Below are 20,838 nucleotides of genomic sequence, written 5' to 3'. Positions count from 1 at the left end.
TGTGAAAGCTGATGTGTGTTAGTGTTCAACTGTAAGCCCCAGAAGAACAAAAACCAGCCGTAAAGTAGGCCTCAAGATGATTGCCTCTGGGCAGACGGCTCAGATGGACCCTCAGTTCACTCTCCCAGCTCCTGTCCTCACCCCTGGGAGGCCACGGCTTCCCACCAAGCATTGGAACTGGTGCCATTTTTTAATAGGCGTGGTTTCCACCTCGGGGCCCGCTGACACACTAGGCCCCAGCCAGGTACGAATCAAGGCCAGTCTGCCTCCCGGGAGGTACACACAGCCGTGGGTTTGCTGCGATAGCAGGCTGCGTCCATGGAAACACCCGTCTCCAGGGGCTCTCCTGGGTGTCTTGCTCCCCATGTTCCCAGAGGGAAAAACAGGATGGGGGAAGACTACTCGCCGGGGCTCAACCTGCTATTCCCCTTTCTGCAAGGCAACACCAGAACAGTCTTTGGGCGACCCAGACCCCACTCTTATTGGCCAACCTTTGTTCCTCTTCAACTTGTTTCCTCTACAAACACAACTGCGGCCAGCACGCAGTTTTTAGACAAAAAGCACTTTATTTAACCAAAAAAAAAAAGGGGGGGGGTTAGGAAAGCACAATGCGCCTGCAGAAAACTATTTTTTCTTATAATTCTTTTTCTTAAAAAAAAAAAAAGGGAAGGAAGGAAAGAAAAAACACAACACAAAGCTTGTAATTTCCAATCACCATTATCAGGCTTTTACAACATCTATAAAGAACAAACAAACATCTGCTTCAAAACTCTACAGGGGGCAGGGGAGAGAGGAGGGAGAGAGAGAGAGAGAGAGAGGGAAAGAGAGAGAGAGACACGGCACCCAGCAGACACGGGGAGGTTTTGTTATCATTTATTTGTGAAGTTAAAAACGAGCGATAAAAAGTAAAAACTGCCATACAATTTTTTTTTTCTCAATTTGTTTTCAGTTTCAATGTCCTCTTGAACAGTTGAAACCCAAGACCAGTCCCAGGAGTGGGGGGTGGGAGGGGCTGCAGGGGAGCCGAGCGAGGCAGGGGAAGGAGAAGAGAGGAGGAGCAGAGGCCGAGGGGCTTGACTGGGGGGGAGGGGGACCTGCAATAGCAACACCTGGTCCAAGGAATGTTCCAACTCTAACTAAAAAAAAAAGAAATAGCAAGAGTGACTTTTTTTCCTTTTTAAAAGTTTATTTTAAAAACATGAAGAGGGCCAAGGGTGGTAGAAAGAAAATGAATTGCTTTCCCCTGAAAGAGGCAGTTTCAGGAAGGGATAAAGATTTTTATATATATATATATAATTTTATAGGTTTTGTTTGCTTTTTGTGTTTTTTATATTTTAATTTTTTTTTTTTTTTGGCAGAGATTTAATTCTATCTTCTATGGCTGGCTCAACATGAAGGATCCCAATTTTGAAAGAAAAAAGCATGAGACACACAGAATGAGCGAGAGAGTGAGAGCCCAGCATCGCCCAGGCTGTGACCTCAAGCCACTCACAGCGAGGGCTTCCCCAGCACCCCCCCCAAGGCAGCCATCGCTCTCTCGCCAAACAAACGAGGAAAAAAAAAAAAAAGAACAAAAAAAAAGCAGCCCCCAAACAGAACAAAATGGAAAAAAAATAATAAAAGATTTTCACAGATGAAGAAGTTCACATTCATTCGATTCATTGAGCCTGCGGAGAGGGAAGAGATAGGAATTGGTCACTACGGGGAGGGGAGGAAGGGGCGGGAGACTGGGGGCACGGTGGCAAGGAGGGGGCCAGGAAGCCCCTCTCCGGAGCCCATGGCGAGCTCAGGCTGGAACGATGTGTTTGTAACTGTCTAGTCAAGTGCTCCGGGGAACTCGGCTGAAGTCAAACTGGCTCCTTGATGGAGGAGGAGGAGAAAGAGTGACATGAAGACCAGGAGAGAAGCGGGGGCCGCAGAGGCAGAGCAGGGAGAGAGGGAGAGAAGCGCGCTCAGGGTTCGGGAGGGAGGAGGGGTGCCCTCTGGCTTCAGGAAGGCAGGTGCTCCGGCGCATCACAACATGACAATCTCAGAGATCACGGTGTCCCCACAACACCCCTGTGAGGTAGGTTGGAAGGTGGCGGCGATCGTCATGCCCACTTCACAGACAAAACCGGGACACAGAGGCAGGCGCGAGAGCGGAGGAGGCGGAGCCCAGGCGGGGCGGGAGGGACCCTGGAGCCGGTCCCCTTGGCAAGCTCCCCGAGTCCCACCAGAGCCAGGGCTGCCCCACGCTGGGGCCGCCTGCAACACACAGTCACTTGGACATGGGGAAAAGATCGTGGGGTTAAAAATAAAAGAATGCAAAGAACAAAACCCAAAAAAGTAATGCAGAGAAGGGAAAACACATCCGTTTTCTTCCCAAGTGGCCAGATTTTGAGTGAGCGAGTTAGCAGCCAGGATGGCGACCAACGTCTGTGCTGCTGGCCTGCCCCCCACCCCCAGGACTACCCACCAGTTCAACAGTTCCGCCTTGTATTTGTTTCGCGCTCTCCCCCAGCATCGCGACAGCGTGACACAGGAACAAGCGGGCCGGCGCAGAGAGGCCTCTTCGTTTAACCTCTGGACCCAGCGCACACTTCCCCAGCTCGTGGGGACTCCCGGAGACCTCTGGCCACACGGCCCCCGCTGCAGGCATCAAGGACACACCCCGCAGGGGAAGGGATTTCCGGCGCTACCCACTAAGGCAGGATGGACGGTGGCCGGGGGTTGGAAGGAAAAAGGAGGAGGAGGAGGGTGGCAATTCCCACTTGCCTGCTGCTGTCCCTGCTGTGTGGGTGGAGGCTGGGGGCCGCCAGGACCTGGAGTCTGTCCGTAGTAAGCGGCTTGCTGTCTGTAATATTCGGCCCAGGCGGCACTGTAGTCCGGCTGGGAGCCTGGGGGCGCTCCCGGACCCCCTCCGGTGGCCACTTGAGCTGCAGGGAAGCAAAGGGTGAGCAAGTGTGGCTGAGGGTTTGAGGGCTTGGCCCTGCCCCTGCCCCGCATCCCCAGCAGCTCACCCTGCTTCTTGTAGTACTCCTCCCAGGCCTTCGTGTAGTCCTGCTGCGGGGGTGCTCCGGGCTGCTGGGGCTGCTGGCCTGCAGGAGGAAGGCCTCAAGAGGTCAGAGGATGGCACAGGGATACAGCTGCCTCTTACCAGCCTCGGGCTTACTTGAGCCCCTGCAGCGGTCCACACTCACCGATCTTTTTGTAATACTCTTCCCAGGCCTTAGTGTAGTCCGACTGGCCAGCGGGTGGGGGCTGAGGGGGCTCGCCCTGGGCAGGGGGGGCTGCAGGGGCCGGTGCAGGGCCGGGCACGGGGCCTGGGGGCTGCTGGTAGTAGTGTGAGTAGTAGGCGGCCCAGGCGGCGTTGGGGTCTGCGGCGGCTGCAGCTTTATCTGTAGGAGGGCAGCGTGCTGAAGGGCAGTACCGGAAGCCTGCCCCACCCTCCCCACCTGGGCACCCGAGCCCTGTCCTGGCCCTCTCCTGGGCGGCCTTACTTACTTGGGTCATGAGGAGCAGGTGGTTGCCACTGGGGGTAGGTATTGCCCCAGCCCTGGGGTGGGTACTGGTGAGGAGGGGGGCCCCCCGCACTGCAGGACGAGAAAGACAGGACAGGTGAGCTGGGGCCACTCCTCCACGGGGGCTGAGATGGCTGGGAGGAAGGGGGCCCAGGCGTAGCCCATTGCTTGTACTCAGTCACAGGCCCTTTGCCCAGGAAAAGATGAGATGAACAATGCCAAAGAACACAAAGTCTGCTGGCTTCAGGATGTGCAAGTCCCCCAAATTCAATATACGGACGTTTGTCTATTAGATGTGAGCCTAGGGTCAGCGTCTGTGATAGCTGGTAAAATGGCATCTAGAACACAGGAGGCTGGGCTGGATCACGTCTCAGACTGGTGCAATCAGCACTTAATCTTGGTGGTGAATGAAAATGGGGTCCGCTGCACTTCTTGCCAACACAGCAACCCCCTGTCCCAAATCCCAGGAAGCTGAGAGAAATACTCACTGCGGAGGAGCTCCAGGTGGCCCCTGATTGAAAGGCCCAGGGTTGAAGGGCCCCATGGGGCCTGCAGGGCCTGGTCCCCCTGGGCCTGGTCCAACTGGGCAGAGGGGACCCTGGAGAAAGGAGAAGCAAAGTCAGTTGGGGGGGGAGGGGAGACAGGAGATGGATCCAGGCTCCAAGAACCCCTCCCTAAGCCCACCTCAATCTTTTCCTCAATGAGCTGCTTGGCGTGGTCAATCTGCTGGGGTGAGCCCCGGATGATGAACAACTTGAAGTTGGGGTCCCCATTGGGCGGCAGCTGCCGGGAGATCTCCACGAAGGCGCCTGTCTGTTGGTTTATGGCTTTCACGTTCTCACCACCTGTGGGGAACCACAGGCAGTGAAGGGAAGGCAGGAGGAGGGGGGCTGAGGAACAGAATGCACGCAGGGCCTACTCACCTCGGCCGATGACCAGCCCACACTTGTGAGTGGGGATGGAGAAGGTCATCTCTCCACCAGGGGGGCCCCAGTTGCCTTGGCCCCTTCCTCGTCCCCGTCCCCCTGGGGGCATGCCAGGACCCCCTGGTGGGCCTGGGGGACCACTCTGCAAGACAGGGAAGAGATAGAGAGTGAACGCAGAAAGCTAGCCTGTCCCCTGGACCTCTCCGGTAGAGCTGGGCCAGTCCCCTCCGCCCTCACCAGACGTTTGCAGCACACCCCGGGGCCGCCTACCCTGAGGCTCTGGAGGAGATCATTGATGATCCGTGCTGCATGCTCACACCGATCTGGGGGCCCCATTATGTGAGCTATCTTCTCAGGACCCGTCCCATCATCTGAAGCCAGCATCAGAGAACAGAGAGATGGATTTTAAAGAAAAGCACAACACCAAACCCCCTTAACACCGCCTCTGCGAGGTAGACACCGTGCCAAGCCAGGTGTCAGAAATATCTCAGGCTCAAAGTGCGGCTCATCACACACGTATTGAGGAGCAGGGAGAAAATGCGGGTGGGCCATGTTTCCAGAGAAGAAAACCAACTAGGGCAGGGTGGCAGCTGAGGCTTCTTCCTGCACGTGGCACCCCCAGAACTAACAGATGCATTTTATGAAACTAAGAATGACAATAAACCTCAGAAAAGCAACAGAGAGGTCCTTCCTCCCCATGGTCCTGCCACTTGGGAGACTCTCAGAGGCTTGGCATTAGCCCAGAGTTGGGACAGAGTGTCTGATCCAGTCCAGGCTGCTCTGTCAGGATGCGCCATTTGGTGGGGGAGCGGGAAGGGATAGATTTGATGACAGGAAGACATTCCGTCTGGACTTAGAAGTCTGCCCCCGTGAACTCTCTCCCATGGCTCTCCCACAGAGGCGGGAGACCAGGCACGTTCTGCCGGTAGGAGTAATGAGGCACCGCGAAGAGGCTCAACAGGCTCCGGAGTGCCGGGCTATCTGCAGTGGAGCCTCAGGTGATCCTGAGGACAGAGCTGGTAGACACAGCCACCCCCCACCCAGCTCATCTTTTCGGCCAGGCCCCTGACCTTGCTTAAACTGTATCCGCACACCAGCATCGTTCTGGATCTTCTTGATCATTTCTCCACTCCGGCCGATAACCACCCCGACCGAATGCCTGGGCACTGGCACCTGAGGAGAGACGGATGCGGGAGGGTGAGCTGAGCCCCGTCCCCGCAGCTCTGGTGCCCTCTGCCCACCAGAGCGTGAGTCACACCCAGCCCAGGGCCCTCCACTACTATGGGAGGCCTGCACTCACATCGATGCCCCCGCCAATCCGGGATCCATACTCGTTCCGGTCCCCAAAGCCACCCTGGTCACGCTCCCGGAGGATGTCCATCACCATCTCGCAGGCTTGCTGCAAACACACGGGCCTGGTGTGCACAAGGCAAGCCCCCCAACACTGTTCCCCCAGCCTCCCACGGATCAAGGGCTCACAGACCTAAGCTGAGCCCACCGCAGAGCCCTGCTGAGCTCCTAACCTGCCATCCTGAGAGGGAGGGATGGCCAGCAACCCCCATTCTCCAAATAAAAAAATGAAAGCTCAGAGTTCAGGTCTCTTGCTCATGTCCGGTGCTGGGAGGGAGAACTCAGTATGAAGAGTGAGAGTCCTGGGCTGACTTCAAGCAAACACTCTTGAAAAATCTCCCCTTTCATTCACATCTCCAGCCCTATCTGTTGCTCACTTCTCCAGACGTCCATCACCCCCAGGGTTCTCACCTGCACTTTGTAAGGATCCCCAATGATGCGGAGAGGCTTGTCCACGTTCGTGTTCTGGGAGCCATCTTGAATTAAAATCATCTTCACTCCAGCTCGCTCCTTTACAACCAATGCGGGACAGTCAGTGCTGGGCTTTCAAAGGACTTCTGGGGCTAGTGCACGTGGGGGGCAGGTGTGACCACAAAGGGTAAGAGGCTCTGGCAAAGCAGTCGGTGGGGTGCGTACACGCAGACGCAGGAAGGAGACTTTCCTGGGACAGGAGGAGCTTCTGTCCTCCATCCCACCCCTCACCTGCAGCTGCTTAATTGTCTCCCCGCCTTTGCCGATGACCAGGCCAGCCTTCCCTGCTGGGATCATGATCTCCTGCACAGTGCCGTTCTGGCCCCCATTGGCATTGTCGTGGAACTGTCCTGGGGGCCCCCCACGACCCCGAGAGACAATGTCATCCAGCATCATCTTTGCTTTCCTGGGAAGGGGAAGAGCAGGGTTCAGACACTTGAAAGAGTACTGGTCTGACAGCCCCATCCAGCTCAAAGGGAAAGTGACTCCAACATGCGTGTCTGACAGAAGACGAGGAAGAGGGTCCGTCCCCGGGGCTGGGGCTATTCAGGTGGTTTTCTAAGTCAGATCTTCGAAGTCAGGGCAATCAAAGCATCAGTACAGCCCCCTGGAGAGGGCAAGGGTTGAGGGACATGGCGGAGTTGCCCCCAACTTTCCAAAGGATGGACAGAGCTTCTGCTTGCTCCCCTCATCACAATGACAGGCCCCGCCAGGGACTTACTGGACAGATTCTGGGGCTCCTGTCAAGGACACGCTGCGCTCAGGTAGGCCGCCACTGTCTGCAGAGAAGAGAGAGGGTCAATGCCTCCCAGGTCCATGGACACCAGAGAAAGGCTTTCCACAGAGATGGGGAAACTTGCACAGCAAACAACGGCTACTTGTGTCACCAGGAGCAGCCTGAAAAACCGCTAGCTCATTGGACACCTGGGAGGCTGCACTGTGCGAGACCAAGGCTGGGAAGCCTCAAGACCAGTCAAAGAGACAGAACGTTTAGGAAAAAAGAAGTGAAAAGTGGCCAAACCTAGGCCACTCCTGCCACCACTGATGATCACACACGCCCTCTCCACATCTACAAATTCCACCGCGTTTGAGCCCATCCTCAGAAACCCCTGGCCAGCAGGTGGGTTCAGCTGAGCAGCCAGACCAGGACTCAAAGCCACTCCTTCAAACGCATCTCCCTGCCTCACACATTCCCACTGGTTTCCCGTTGGGTGTTTACGTCAGATGGTGACTTGACTAGTAGTTTAGAGCAAGATCTAGAATGAAACTTCCTATATTCCATCTTTGATCTTCCAACTCGCCCTTCCCCCCACAACTGTAAAGCGGAAGAAATGAAGTTGCAGCCACACTGCAGGGCGCCATGCTGTACTGCTTGAGGTCTTGCCCTGAGCCTGGCACGTAGAAAGCACTCAGTAAACATCAACCCATCTCATTTCTGTCCAGTCAGGTGATTATTAAAAAAAAGTACAAGGAGCCCAGCCCAGCCCTGTGCCCATTCTGACACAAATCTGGCTCTCGTACCTGGAGAGATCTGGACTTTGCAGCCTGAATCCTGCTGAATTTTGTTAATCTGTTCACCTCCTCTGCCAATGACTAGGTGGAGAAAAAGGAAAAAAGCCGAGATTGATGAGGGTACCCCAGCACCGGAAAGACCGAGTGGCAGGTGTTCCTGGCCCTCCTGAAAGCTCCACCTGCCTCCCCACCCTGAGAGGACAGGTGAGAGTAGACTACAGGAGGCCTTCTCACACCAAAAGCTCCTGGGCCAGCAGGGGCTCCCAGGACACAGTCCCTGAGAGGCAGGGAAAATGGGCATCCCACAGTGACCCCCACTCACTTAGTCCCACCATGCCGTCTGGCACCCTGTACTCTTCTGTCATTGAAGTCCTGCAAAGAGAGACAATAAAAGTCAGTCTCCAGTGAGAAGAAGAGACAGAGGTCTTCAGGAGAAAAGGCCCCTCAAGGCCACAGCCCCTAACCTGTGGGGTCCTTGGTGCTACTGGTCTCTGCCCATGTTTCCCACCACATCTGGACCAAGGCCCACAGGCCTAAGCAGAGTCTAACAAGAGCACAGGGCTCCCCTTCCTCACAGTAAGCCACTCAACCTCTCAAGGCCTCAGTTTCCCCATTCAGGCCACAAGAGGTCAGGGGTCAGCATGGCCCCTGAACGAGTGCTGCCCCCACTGACTCAGGGCAAGAGCAAACGCTTGGACACTTTTACAGAATTCTGGTAGTCATTTCGGGTCTCTTGGCTTAAAAAAAAAAAAAAAAAGTTTGTATCTTTTCCATGTCCTCTCTCTAATAAACCAATTTTATTGCATTTCATATAAGCAGAAAATAAAACTGAAATGATCCTTCACAAAGAATTCTACATCAGATCCATTGAAGTCATTGTTGGGGGGGGGCGGTGGCAAAAAGGTAGGAAAGAACCCCAGGCCCCACCAGTTCTTGGGGATCAAGCATTTGTGGAAGGCGGACGAGAAACCCACGGCCAGCCCCCAGCCCTTCTGGGAAGATGGCTGCTGTCTACTGCTGAGTGTCCCAGCACAGTGCAGGCAGCAACGGGCACAAAGATTGCCCCTCCCTGAACCCTACACACAGGCAAGCAAGCACAGGAGCAAAGGCAGCTCCTCTGCTCCCTGGGCTTCTCTGTGGTTTAGCAAGCAGCGGGGACAAAGTCTGAAACGGGGCAGCCCCCAGACACAGCTCTCCCCCAAGTTAGCAAGAAAGGCCAGAGACAGCTGACAGACAAGGAAACAAGTGTTCTCCAAATCACAACTTACCTGGGGGGAGGATGGATGGGTCCCAGTTGAGAACTGATGGCTGCAGAGAGAAAATTCAAAGCAAAGCTTGGCCTGGCTCCTTTTGGGACCCTGAACACTGCTGGCCCCCAGGTACTCCCGACTGCATGAGGAGTGGCCGGCGCTTATCACAGTACTTCTGAGCCTGCCTGAGCACTCGAGTGTGACGAACCCACCTCACATCGGCACACGCACTGACAGTCTCTGCCTCAATCTCTAGGGGGCTCTGGGATCCCTAAAGCTCACAGACCCCAGACAATAAGCACCTAGAACACCCATAAAGGACAGGTGCCATCTCCTTAGAGATTCTAGCTCCCAAATCCTAAAAACCTCTTAAGACCCTGAAGCTGCCCTCTGCCTGCATCATCCAATGGACTTACAGTCTCCCTGGGAAGCCAGTTTCTTGCTCTCCGGTTGGTCTGTGAAAGAGAGAGGATGTCAGATGCTGCACCCACCCACCCACAGCTGCCTCAAATCTGATGCTGGTGCCACACGGCCTGGCAAACAATCCCCCCTCCCCCACCCCCAATATCAGAGCCAAGACAGGAAAGGAGCAGGGGACCAACCCCGGGCGGGGGGGGGGGCAGACTTTCATCAGTCCCACCACCAGCATTTAAGAGTAAAAAAGTCCTTTGTAACAGGAACAATGATGGCGGCACTCGAGTCTGGGGTCAGGGAGGGCCCGGGTGAAAGTCGGGTTTGGCTGATCCCCACAGTGATCACTTTGGCTACTGTGGGTAGTGCTGCATGCCCTGGGGCCAGCCAAACTGCACTTATGTGGGGCCTCGATGAAACTGCGAGCATTTCCCAAGCCTACCAGAACGGGAGGAACAATCTTGAGAACTTACAACTTGGACCTAGTCACAATCAATCTGCTCCTCTCAGCCACCTGATACCCCAGGATGGCAGCCCAAACAAAAAGAATGAACAAAGCTGGATTGCTGAGGTTTTTAAAAGACTAAATGGCAGTGCGCTTCCCCCTGACTCTGAACCACGTTCAAACAAAGGCACCTCACTCTACCCCCAGGCCTTCTTCCCAGCAGGTAGTTACCTCCATCCTCTAACTGCCTCTTTTGGCCCCCAAAACCAAAATCAGGAGTGTTGTTGTTCACCGTTGTAGCAGCGTCGCCTCCAATTTTGGCTGCGATCTAGAAACAAAATTGTAAGCACAGAAGGTTACCACCACAGCCAACCCTCCCTGGTGCTCACATGGAACTTCTCAGAACCTACCAAAGGGCCTCGGCATTCAAGTCATCCAGGAATTTCAAAACTCCCTTTCTAGATGGGATCTGCACCTAACGTTGTTTGCAACCGGACCACAATTAACACTGACCTGCTCTCAGGAGGGCACTCAGGTTGCCTCCACGAGGGAGGCAGAAAGTGTGACTGTAGCCCAGCTCTTCTGGGATGGTGAAGAGCACAACCTTCCTTTACCTCCCCCACCCTCAAAATCTTTGCGTTCATAAACATATTTTAGGGACATTTTTGCTTAAAGGCATCTGAAATCTTCATTCCACCAAAACAAAAGACCCTTTTTGAGAACACAGGTTACATGTCGGACATGTGAGAAACAACTTCAAATAACCTCAATTCCACAAATTTAAGACCAGACTCCGTTTGTGGGATTATTACAAGTTTTCCAAAGACATACAAACCATGAGCTAAGGATCTATCTTTCCACCCCTCCCCATTTTTTTCTTTTTTAACACTTTGAGCCAAAGCTCTTGGGATGAGGCTTTCCCCCACCCCAGCAAAGAGCATCAACCCGCCTAGTTAAACTGCTTCTCCATCAAGGCAGTTTGGTGGGCAACCGGATCAAGTGCACACTAGAACCCTATCCCGCTCCATAGGTGAGAAAGCCACAGACCACACTGGGCGGGAATAGGGCGTTCACCTAACGGGACCTCCCACTCTGCCCTGGAGGCAATGGAACAATCCAGGGAAAGCACTCAATTGCGAATGCACTCAGTCGGCCCCCAGTCTGTCGGCTTCCTGACAGGGCGGCAAAGTTCTCCCATTCTACAGGCCTCCTGCCCTCCAGGACGTGGGGAGGCCGCAAAGGAGCTGGGGAGGTCAGTCACACCGGCATGTGACACCTCCACGTTATCATCACGCCTCAAAACACAGTGGTGGGACCCTCCCCTTTCCCAAAGAGAGACAGACCATGCTTTCAAACCACCGGAAGCATCGAAAAGAGCCAGCCCCTGTGCCCACCCTCCCCATTTCGCCTAAGTGCTCTGCCACTCTGGTAGGAAGGGTCCCCCTTTGCAGGCTCAAGAGGAAGGGCTGTTTTCCTCCCAAAGTCCCTTCGTCCCGGGGAGCGGGCAAAAAATGGGACCAGAATGAGGGCCAACGGAGCTCGCTGCCCTGATGGGGAGATGAAAGCAAAGCAAGACCCTCCCCCCGGGAAGGTGGACACTTTGCTTCCAAGAGAGGGAAACATGCCCTCGGGTGTCCTAAGGGGGGGGTTCCCCAAAGTGAGTCCCAGCCCTCCGGGGCCCCTGAACCTCCAGGGACCGCTCTTGGCGACCCCCCAGACATCCCCTTCCCTGGCAGGGGGTCACCCACTGGTGGCCCACTGGAGACACCCTGGGCGGCCTAGGCCCCCGCCTACCGCCCCACGTGACCCCGCGGCGGCCTCGCCCCCCCCCCCCCGCGACCCCGCGCGCGCGCGCGTGACCCCGCCCCCTCCCCCGCCCGCGCGCGCCCCTCAGGCCCGCGGCCTCCTCACCTGGCGGGCCCGCTGCACGGCGTCGGCGAAAGCGTCCTTGCGGATCCCCGGGCCTCCCCCGCCGGGCGGCTGGGAAGGACCCCCGGCCGACCCCCCACCCGGGCCGCCGCCGCCGGGGCCGCCGCCGCCCCGGTCCCCTGCGCCCGGCGGGCCCGGCGGAGGGCCTCCCCCGGCGCCCCCGGCGCCCCCGGCTCCCCCGCCGCCGCCGGCGGGCGGCGGCGGCCCGGGCGGGGGTCCTCCCGTGCTGTAGTCCGACATGGCGCGGCGGGGCCGGGCCTGGCGCGGAGGCTGAAGCTGAGGAGGAGGCGGCGGCGGCGGCGGCTCAACGCGGGAACAAGGCCTCGCTCCACACGGCCGCGGAGCACTCTGGGAACCCAGCGGCTGGGAAGACGACGAGGGGGGAGAGGGACGCCCCCTCCCGCCGCCGGCGTGACGGACGGCGCAGCCAGACCAATGGGAGGCGGCCGCCGCTCCTGGGACACCAATCGCGGGCTCTGGAGGCGAGCGGCCAATCGGAGTGCCGCGAGAGGCAGTGGGCGGGCGGCGCCGCGTGACCGACAGCTCTCGGAGGCAGTGGGCTGCGGGCTGCCGGTGCTGGGCGGGCAAATCGAGGCGACCCGAGAGGGCAGGAGGCCCAATGAAGCGGGAGTTCCAGAACTACGGGGCGACTTCAGAACCGGACTGACGACTCCGGAGAGTCAAATGGACAGGAAGGAGGCGCCTGGCGAAAGGCCCCTTTGAACAGGCTGGGCAGGCGCCGGGTGAGATAATCGTGTACGCAAGCCAATGAGTACACGCAGGAGGCCGTTCTTGTAAAGATTGGCAGTCAACTTAATCCAATCCGTGACGAATTCTGGGTGACGCGCTTAGGTTTGGACTGGATTGCTTTCCCTGTTAACCAGAATCCTTTTCTAGTCTTGATTTCTAAGCCAATGGCTGGGTGGTGGGGGCGGGTGCAAGGTGACGGACACCGCTCTGGACAAATGGCAAGGAAGGAAGTAAAGGTGCCCAGTTTTGGTGGGAGCCAGTGGAAGCGTAGCTGCATTGGGGCGGAGCCGGCCACCAGAAGACGAGACGGGATTAGCCGTAGCGAGAGTGAATGGCAGTCGACGTGGGCAGTGCCGACCGGCTGCGGGGAATTAAGGCCTGACGTCTGGGTTAGCGCCCCAGGAGCCTGGCTGGGTACGCCGAACACATGGCCTGCTCGAGGCCTTGGAGATCGGATGCTTCCGGGGATGGGGTGGCCCAAGAGCAGGAGGGAACCCAGGGATCCCCTGTACCCCCTCTCATCTCCACCCAGGATTCTAGAGCCCCCACTTCGCTTCCAGGACTCACGGAACCAGTTCTCCGCCAGAATTCAAGGGTCTAGGGCCATTGGTTTTCTCCTAGGACCTTAATTCCACACCCCACACCCTCTTCACATAAGATCTGGGGATCTGAGTTCCAGGCTCCCATCCTAGGCCCTCAATTTCTCTCCTGAACCCAGGCGTTATGCAGGTTTACAATTCCTACTCAGGTCCAAGGGTCCCGAATATCCAGGCCTCTTTCAGGGACCCAAGGATCCCAGGTACCCAGCTTCCACTCTTGGGAGCCACATATCTGAAGCGCTCAGCTCCCTCTTAAACCCAGGGTGTTCCAGGTCCCCAGGTCCTCCTGAAACCAAGGATTCCTAGTCTAGACCCAGAGATTCCAGAATACCCAGCTCCCCCTCTGGACGCAGGTATCCCAGACACATCCAGCAGAAACTGTCTCTTTATTTCAGGTTGTCTCCACGTCTACCATTCCACCCTGAAGCCAGGACAAGCCACAACGAGCCAAACTGGAGTCCAAACTAGTCCCTGGCTGCACTCTTGGGAAGGATCCCCAGGGATCTTCTGACCCAGGCTCCCAGACTGCTTCTCCTGACAAAAACTGCCCCCTGGGCCTGAGCCTGCAGGGCTATTTGGGCCAGGGGACCCTGGATCCTCCTGTTCATTTCTGCCCAGGGTGTGTCGATTAGCCACTACCTATACACCCAGGGTTTTCTTCATGGCTTCATACACCACGTAGCTGATGCCACCTGCTGGCAACACCTTCAGTAAGGTGGGAGTCATGCCTCGGTACAGCCCCAGCCAACCCTGCTGGGCCAGGATCCGCCGGAAGACTCCGCGCATGGTGGGGTTCGAGCCTTCCACAGTGTCTGTGGGAACAGGGACAAGCTCAGGGCTTCTGCCAGAAATGATCGGGCCACCTGGGGAGCTGGAATGGTGGGGGTTGGGTGAAGCCAGGGGCCGTGGTCTGGGGGGCAGTTGGGCAGGAGTTTGGAAGACTTTTAGAGGAAATTGGTGAGTTTGGGGAGAGGGAGATCAACTCAAGCAGGAGTTCTCAGTATTTGTTTTGGGGAACATCTTAGAAAATGTTCATGCTTATTTGGGAGGGAACTTCTAAGATCTGCCAGAGATTTGGGGAGTGTGCTAAGGGATGGTTTGAGGAAAGTGTCAAGATTAGGGTAGTGGGCCAAGGACTTACTTGGATGTTTGTGGATTGGTTTAGGGGCTGAGAGTCCATTTGGGGAGTATCCAGAGTAGTGGGGAAGTGGTTATGACATTGGGATGTCTAAGGGTTGGGTTTAGTGAAGTTAGGAATTTTAGGAATTTTGACTTTTGGAGCCAAATACAGGCTGGGTCTAATTTGGAGAAGTTGGGAGAGGATTTGGGAACCTATGTCTTGAGGTCGGTGTGGGGGCTTGAGTCCCATTGGGGGGGGGCTGCTTGTGGGAGTCAGCTGGAAGATGCTCATTTCAGAGGTTTGTAGCGTTAATCTGGGGGTGAGTCTTGGTGGGTGTAGAGGTCAGCAAAGGTGGCCAGGATCAGATGTGGAGAGTTTGGGAGTCAGTTTTGGGGGATGAGAAAGTTCAGAGTCAAGGCCGAGGGGAGGGGCATGCACAGTGGCCACGGCGGGGGAGGGCTAGTCTGACCTTGGGCCTGCATCCTGGTGCGCACCAACGTCAGCGGGTAACTGGCCATCTGGCCACAGGTCGTGGACAGTGTCACAGATGACAAACTGACCAGGCCACTGGGATCCTCCATGTCCCTGCCTGACTTCAACCAGAAACACCTGAGCATCTGCAAGAGAAGGGAGTCAGGAGGAAGTTCACTATGGGCCTGTGCTCACACCCCTCGTGGCACCCGTCTGTGGGACCCACACCTCATAGACGGCCAGGTCAGTGCAGGCGTAGGGGATGATGCCGAGCATGTTGGGCAGGTAGCCGCGGTATAGGGCACGGGTGCCCTCCCGCTTCAGGATCTGCCTTGCACAGTCCAGCAGCCCCTTGTACTGGCCCGTCCGGCGCAGGGTCAGCCTCGTCTTCAGTACCTGGGGAGGGTGAGGAGGGAGGTGGCACATCTGATCGAATGCTTGTATCGACCCTCAGTGGCCACCAGCATTTCTGTCCTACAGCTGAGGAAATGGAAGCTTAGGAGTGCAGAGAGCTCCGTTTCAAACCCAGAGCCATGCAATCCCTTGGCCTGTGTGAGCTCTCAACCCAGGGTTCAGAAGCCCAAGTGCTGACAGAGGCCAAGAGGATAAGGGGAGTGGCGTGGACTGAGTGGAGTCACAGCTTACACCTTGCGGCAGCCAGACATGCTGCCGCGGGGGTGCGGACCCCAGGTGGCCACATCTGCCAGTTATCGAAGAGAAGCCAGATAGCGTAATTTGTACGAAATGCCCCAACATCAAAATATTGGCAACTCTACAATTACCCAAAAGACCAAATACCAAGTGCGGTAGGCAGAATTCTAAGGTGGTCCCCAAGATTCCCACCCCTGATATGCATGCTCCCGACCATGAGAGTGTGCAAGGCCTGTGAATGTGATTGGGTGACATGACGAAGGTGAAGGGATTTTGCAGATGTATCGGAGGTCCTTAAGCAGTTGATTTTAAGTGAAGCAAGACCAATTGTCCTGGGTGGGCCTGACCAAATCAGGTGAGCCCTTTAAAAGAGTCTGTTGCCAAAGACAGAAGAAATCCAGGGGATTGGGAGCATCCAGGACACTCTTCGGTTGGTCTTAAACAAGCAGACTGTTGTGGAGAGATCCACGTGGCAGGGACAGTGGGCGGCCTCTAGGCGTTGAGGACCTCAGTCCTACAACCGTAAGAAACTGAATCCTGCCAACAACCAAGGAACTTGGCAGAGGACCCAGGCCTCTGGTGGGTTCACTGTGGCCCAGCCAACACCTTGATTTTGGCCTGTTGAAACCCTGAGCAGAGGACCTGACTAGCCAGTGCCCAGGCGTGACCCACAGACAAATAAGAGATAATAAGTCTGTATCATTTTAAGCCACCGAGTCTGGCAATATGTTACGCAGCAATAGAACGCAAGTGCACTGAAGAGGAAACTTAGTCAAGGGTAAGAATTACATGAGGAAACCTTTAAAAGACCATTAAAGTACATAAAAGGAGACTTGAACAAATGGAAATGATCTTGGATACCAGACCCAGCCTCATATAGATGGCAGAAATCTCTAAGCTTATTTATAAATTGAATACCATCCCAGTAAAAAATACCAATAGGTGACTTTGTTTTCTGAACTAGACAAGTTACTTCTAAAGTTTATATGGGAAACCACGGGGGGGTGTAACCTGGAAAACCGATAAAGAAGAGCAAGGATGGGGGATGTGAAAGCGTCAGATCAAGCCCCAAAAATTAAAGACAGAAGGTAAAACTGTAGGGACGCCCAACTGGCTTAGTCGGAAGAGCATGTGACTCTTGATCTCAGGGTCGTGAGTTCTTGCCCCATGTTGGGTGTAGAGATCACTTAAATTGATAAAATTAAATAAAAAAGAAGGTAAAATTATATAGACAATGAAACGATCAGGGATTCAGGGGAGAAGCAAGAACAGGTGAGTAGGTGGAGCACAGAGGCTTTTTAGGACCGTGAAACTACTCTGTATGACACCCTAAGGGTGGGTGTGTGTCCCCGTATACATCTGTACAAACCGAAGAATGTACACCACCGAGAGTGAACCTAATGGCAACTATGGTCTTTAATAATAATGTATCGATGTCGGCTCATCAGTTGCAACAAATGTCCCCCCCACGACGGAAGTTAGTAACAGAAACTGTATATTTGGTGTATGGGTGTATGGGAACTCTGTACTTCCTGCTCACTTTTTTCTGTAAATCTAAATCTCCTGTACAAAATAAAATCTAATTGTTACCCCCCCCCCCCAAAAAAGACATTGGTGCATGGACAGACACAGCAGCATAAGAAGAGAAAGGCCAAAAATACACTCAAATACACACAGGAATTTAGTGAATTACACAGGTGGCATCTTGGATCATTGAGGGGCTAAAGGATAGGACCCATCCAGTAAATAGTTGTTGAGATGACTGGGGAGCCATTTGGAATACAAGTTGGACACACACCTCACATGAAGGAGAAGACAAGGGGGAGGAGGGAAGGGGAAAACGAGGAGGAGGAAGCGGAGCAGCTGGTAGGTAATTTTCACCTTGCTTCATCTTACAGGGGCCAGATGTTCTTACCTCCATGGGGTTGATGAGTGTCTGGGAGGTGGCCACAGCTAGGGAGCCAGCAAGGAGACGTTCCTGAAAGGGTGGGGACCCATGCACTCCGCAGAAGTAATTCTTACACTGGGGCAGGAGAGAGGAGCAGGAGAGAACTGCTAACCTTCTTCCTAGCTGAAACCCACCCTGGGTCTGGGGCCAGAGGGTGAAAGTGTGTCTTGGGTAAGGATCTGGGCTTGCCAGGGGGTGTAGGAGAGGTTTGGGTTGAAGGGTGGGGCTGGGCAAAGCGTCCCCCCCTTCCCTCCGCCCACCTGTTCAAAGACGGAGAACTTGATGGCATACTCTGGGGCAATCTTGAGGACGTTGATGCCATTGCCCCGCCACAGGGAGCGGAAGCCCCCCTCCTGGACCATGCTCCGGAGCCCCCCCAGCAGGTTCATGAAGTTAGTCTTGGAGGAGTACACCTGGGGATAGGGAGGCCACTGGCCCTGTGAAGAACCTCCGACCCAATCACCTCCGTCCCAGCCTGAAGCTCAACCCCATCCCATCCCCAGCTACCCAACCCCATTCCTCCTCCTGCTCCATCCCCAGCTGATCTCACAGCGCTGTACCACAATGCAGACCCATGTGCCCATCTCCTTCCTCATCTTCCTCTCCTTACCTGTTCTAGTTTGCCTTCAAAACCATCCAAAGACCCCATCCTCAATTCCCTTATCCCCAACCCAGCCCTGTCCCTGGTACCGGTCTCTTGGCTCCTCCTACTCAAGTCCCTGCTGGGTCCCCATTGGCGCCAGCGCCATCCCCAACTTCAACCCCCACCCTTATCGCGATTCAGCCTCCTCCTGACTCCAACCCCCATCCCAACCCCACCCTCACACCTGTTTCCAATTGCACCCTCTCCCCCATCCTGAACCCTATCAGCTCCGCCTCCATCCAGCCCCACCCCGAAGGCTCCAGCGCTGTGCTCCCCGCGCACCTGCATATACACCTTGGCTCGGTCCAGAGGGGCCGTGCCAGTGCGGGACACCGCCCCAGCCATGGCTCCCGAGAGCAGAAACTTCCACAGGGCCCCCTCGTTATCCACTTCGAGGACATCCACGGGGACCATCAGCTGCTCTCCTGTGTCCAGCACCTGCAGGGCAGACCCAGCTCCCACCCGTACTCAGCTAGGCTGGAGCCCCTTCCCTGCGTCTCCAGAAGCCCCTCTTGGTGAAAGGCCCACCCTGGTCCCCGCTGCTCCAAGGCGGAAATCTAGATCTGCTTGGAGGGGACTGGGTCAGGCAAAGGGGGCAGGCAGCATGGCCTTCTACCCCAGGCTTCAGGCTGGAGGTGCTGGCAGACCTGCAGTTCTCAAACTCACCTGCTGCGTTGGGAGATGCTCCAGGTCATTTTCACGCACGTGCCCGAACACATACCCATATACATGTGTACAGCCCAAGTTCCGGGAGGGGGGTGGGGGCAGGGTCGGAGGTGGGGCTTTGGTGAGTAAGGCCTTGACCCTCTTAAACAGGGTCTGGACGCTCGAGCAAGGCTTCTGAGCTTCCTCAGGCTGGGCTCCCATGGCAGCTGGAGGATTAGGACACCTAGGTTCAAATCCCTGGTGACAGGTTTGCCCATCCAGCAACCATGTGGGAGGGCCAGCTTGTAAATTTGGGCACTGGGGCATGATGAGGTCACAGAGGCCCTTGTGACCTCACTGGATGTGGTGGGCAGAGTGAGGGTGTCCCCCACAAGATGTCCATATCCAAATCCCTCTAAACCCGTGAGCTTGCCCTGTTACGTGGCAAAGGGGAAAGTAAATTTGCCGAAGGATTTAAGGTCGCTAGCCAGCTGATGGGGAGATGGAGAGATTATTCTGGACAAATTGCATGGGTCTAACGTCCTGAGTCCTTAAACAGTGAAGAGGGAAACAGAACAGTCTGTGTTGAAAGGATTCAAGGTGAGACAGACCCATCTGACCGTTGCTGGCTTTGCAGATGGAGGAGGGAACCAGGAGCCGTGGACTGCAGGCAGACCCTCAAAGCTGGGAAAGGCCAGGAGGCACATGCTCCCCTGGAGCCTCCAGAGGAGCTTGACTTTAGCCCAGTGAGATCCGTATCAGACTTCTGACCTCTAGAATAATGCATTTGTGTTGTTTGAAGCCACCACGTTTGTGATGGTTTGTTCCAGCAGCAATAGGAAACCAGTGCAGGTGTGTCGTTGTCATGGCAATGGGAGATAACAGCGAGGGAGAATGGGAAGGTTCTGGAGCTCTGGGAGGGAGAGACATGGTTGGTCCCCAAGGTGAGACATGCATAGGTTTGGAGGCAGCCTAGGTTTGAATCCCATCTAGGACAACTCTTGCTGTGTGACCTTGGGGTATTTGCTTTACCTCTCTGATCTTCAGTTTCCCCATGTGTAAATTGGAAGTAATGATAAACTCTACCACATCGTGTCAAGGGGATGCAATGGGTCTTCATGGAGAGCACGTCCATCCTCCACGTGGTTTGGTTCCAAAATCTTGATGTCACCCATGATTCTTCTCTTTCTCCCCTGCCCACACTCTGTCATCAAATCTTGGCTTAACCTTTAACATATATCCAAAGTCTGGCTGCTGCTTACTATGTCCGTGGCCTCCACCCTGCTCCAGCCCCATGATGGATTACTGTGACTAGTGCAGTCGCCTCCACTCTGGGCCGGCACTCTTGCCCCGGGTCTGTGCTCCCCATAATAACCACCAGAGGGCGTTGCACCTCTGTCAGGTCCTGCCCTCCTCTACCCACAGCCCTCCAGGGCTCCCAGCTCCCTGCGGTAGAAGCCCAAGTCCTCTCTCTGGCCCACAAGACCCTGCATGACCTGCCCGGTCCCCTCCCTCCCCTCCCCTCCTCCCTTTCTCCCCCTTGTCCATTCTGTTCCAGCCACACGGGCCCCCTCCCTGTTCCTCCAACACGCCAGGCACGGTGCTGCCCCAGGACCTTTGCACTGGCTGTTCCCTCTGCCTAGAATGATGTTTTCCTGGACATCACCAGGGCTCCCTCTCTCACTGTCTTTATTTTTTTTTTTTTTAAAGATTTTATTTATTTATTCGACAGAGGGAGACAGCCAGCGAGAGAGGGAACACAAGCAGGGGGAGTGGGAGAGGAAGAAGCAGGCTCATAGCGGAAGAGCCTGATGTGGGACTCGATCCCGGAACACCGGGATCACGCCCTGAGCCGAAGGCAGACGATTAACCGCTGTGCCACCCAGGCGCCCCTCTCACTGTCTTTAAATCTTCATGCACATATCACCCTCTCCCTGATGCTTCCTCTGACCACTATTTAAGATGTAAACTCTGCTTCCCCACTTTATTTTTATCCATAGCGCCTTTGCTTTCTACCCGGCTACACATTCACTCACGTGTGTTATTTTGTGTGTTTGTCCCTCCCCACTGGAATGTGGGGTCTGTGAGAGCAATGATTGCTGTGCATTGCACAAAACTGGGTCTGGCACAAAGTAGGTGTCCGGTAAATAGATGATGAGTAAAAGGGCTGAGCGCAGAGCCAGCATATGGAGTACGTGGTCAATAAATGTAAGTTCT

General features: G+C 55.5%; 2 protein-coding genes across 4 annotated transcripts; both read right to left on the bottom strand.

The window, feature by feature from the left end:
• Window positions 1-857: 857 nt before the first annotated feature.
• KHSRP (KH-type splicing regulatory protein) lies at window positions 858-12,130 on the bottom strand. 3 transcript variants are annotated; one of them, XM_045776706.2, is made up of 20 exons: window positions 12,019-12,130; window positions 11,777-11,877; window positions 10,097-10,193; window positions 9,426-9,464; window positions 9,028-9,067; window positions 8,082-8,131; window positions 7,769-7,840; window positions 6,969-7,026; window positions 6,479-6,653; window positions 6,188-6,286; window positions 5,727-5,825; window positions 5,497-5,599; window positions 4,697-4,797; window positions 4,424-4,568; window positions 4,185-4,345; window positions 3,989-4,098; window positions 3,484-3,572; window positions 3,180-3,377; window positions 3,000-3,077; window positions 858-2,915 (listed from the first exon to the last, which is right to left on the bottom strand). In XM_045776706.2, exons 1-20 carry the CDS (start codon window positions 12,032-12,034, stop codon window positions 2,638-2,640), a joined length of 2,109 nt encoding a protein of 702 aa, XP_045632662.1. In that variant the 5' UTR covers window positions 12,035-12,130; the 3' UTR covers window positions 858-2,637. The 3 variants fall into 3 exon arrangements, with proteins under 3 accessions (XP_045632662.1, XP_087723480.1, XP_045632661.1); XM_087867354.1 differs by having other exon boundaries at window positions 858-1,667; window positions 2,755-2,915; window positions 11,777-12,034; XM_045776705.2 differs by having other exon boundaries at window positions 11,777-12,034.
• Window positions 12,131-13,782: 1,652 nt separating this feature from the next.
• On the bottom strand, window positions 13,783-18,843 carry SLC25A41 (solute carrier family 25 member 41). Its single transcript, XM_045776707.1, has 7 exons — window positions 18,643-18,843; window positions 18,259-18,414; window positions 17,594-17,746; window positions 17,301-17,408; window positions 14,963-15,130; window positions 14,733-14,880; window positions 13,783-13,955 (listed from the first exon to the last, which is right to left on the bottom strand). Exons 1-7 carry the CDS (start codon window positions 18,841-18,843, stop codon window positions 13,783-13,785), a joined length of 1,107 nt encoding a protein of 368 aa, XP_045632663.1.
• Between the last annotated feature and the right edge of the window lie 1,995 nt (window positions 18,844-20,838).

This window comes from Ursus americanus, chromosome 14, assembly GCF_024610735.1.
Source record: "Ursus americanus isolate L20-20 chromosome 14, mUrsAme1.1.p, whole genome shotgun sequence".
Taxonomy (NCBI): domain Eukaryota; kingdom Metazoa; phylum Chordata; class Mammalia; order Carnivora; family Ursidae; genus Ursus; species Ursus americanus.
This window is presented reverse-complemented; position numbering and strand designations above follow the sequence as displayed.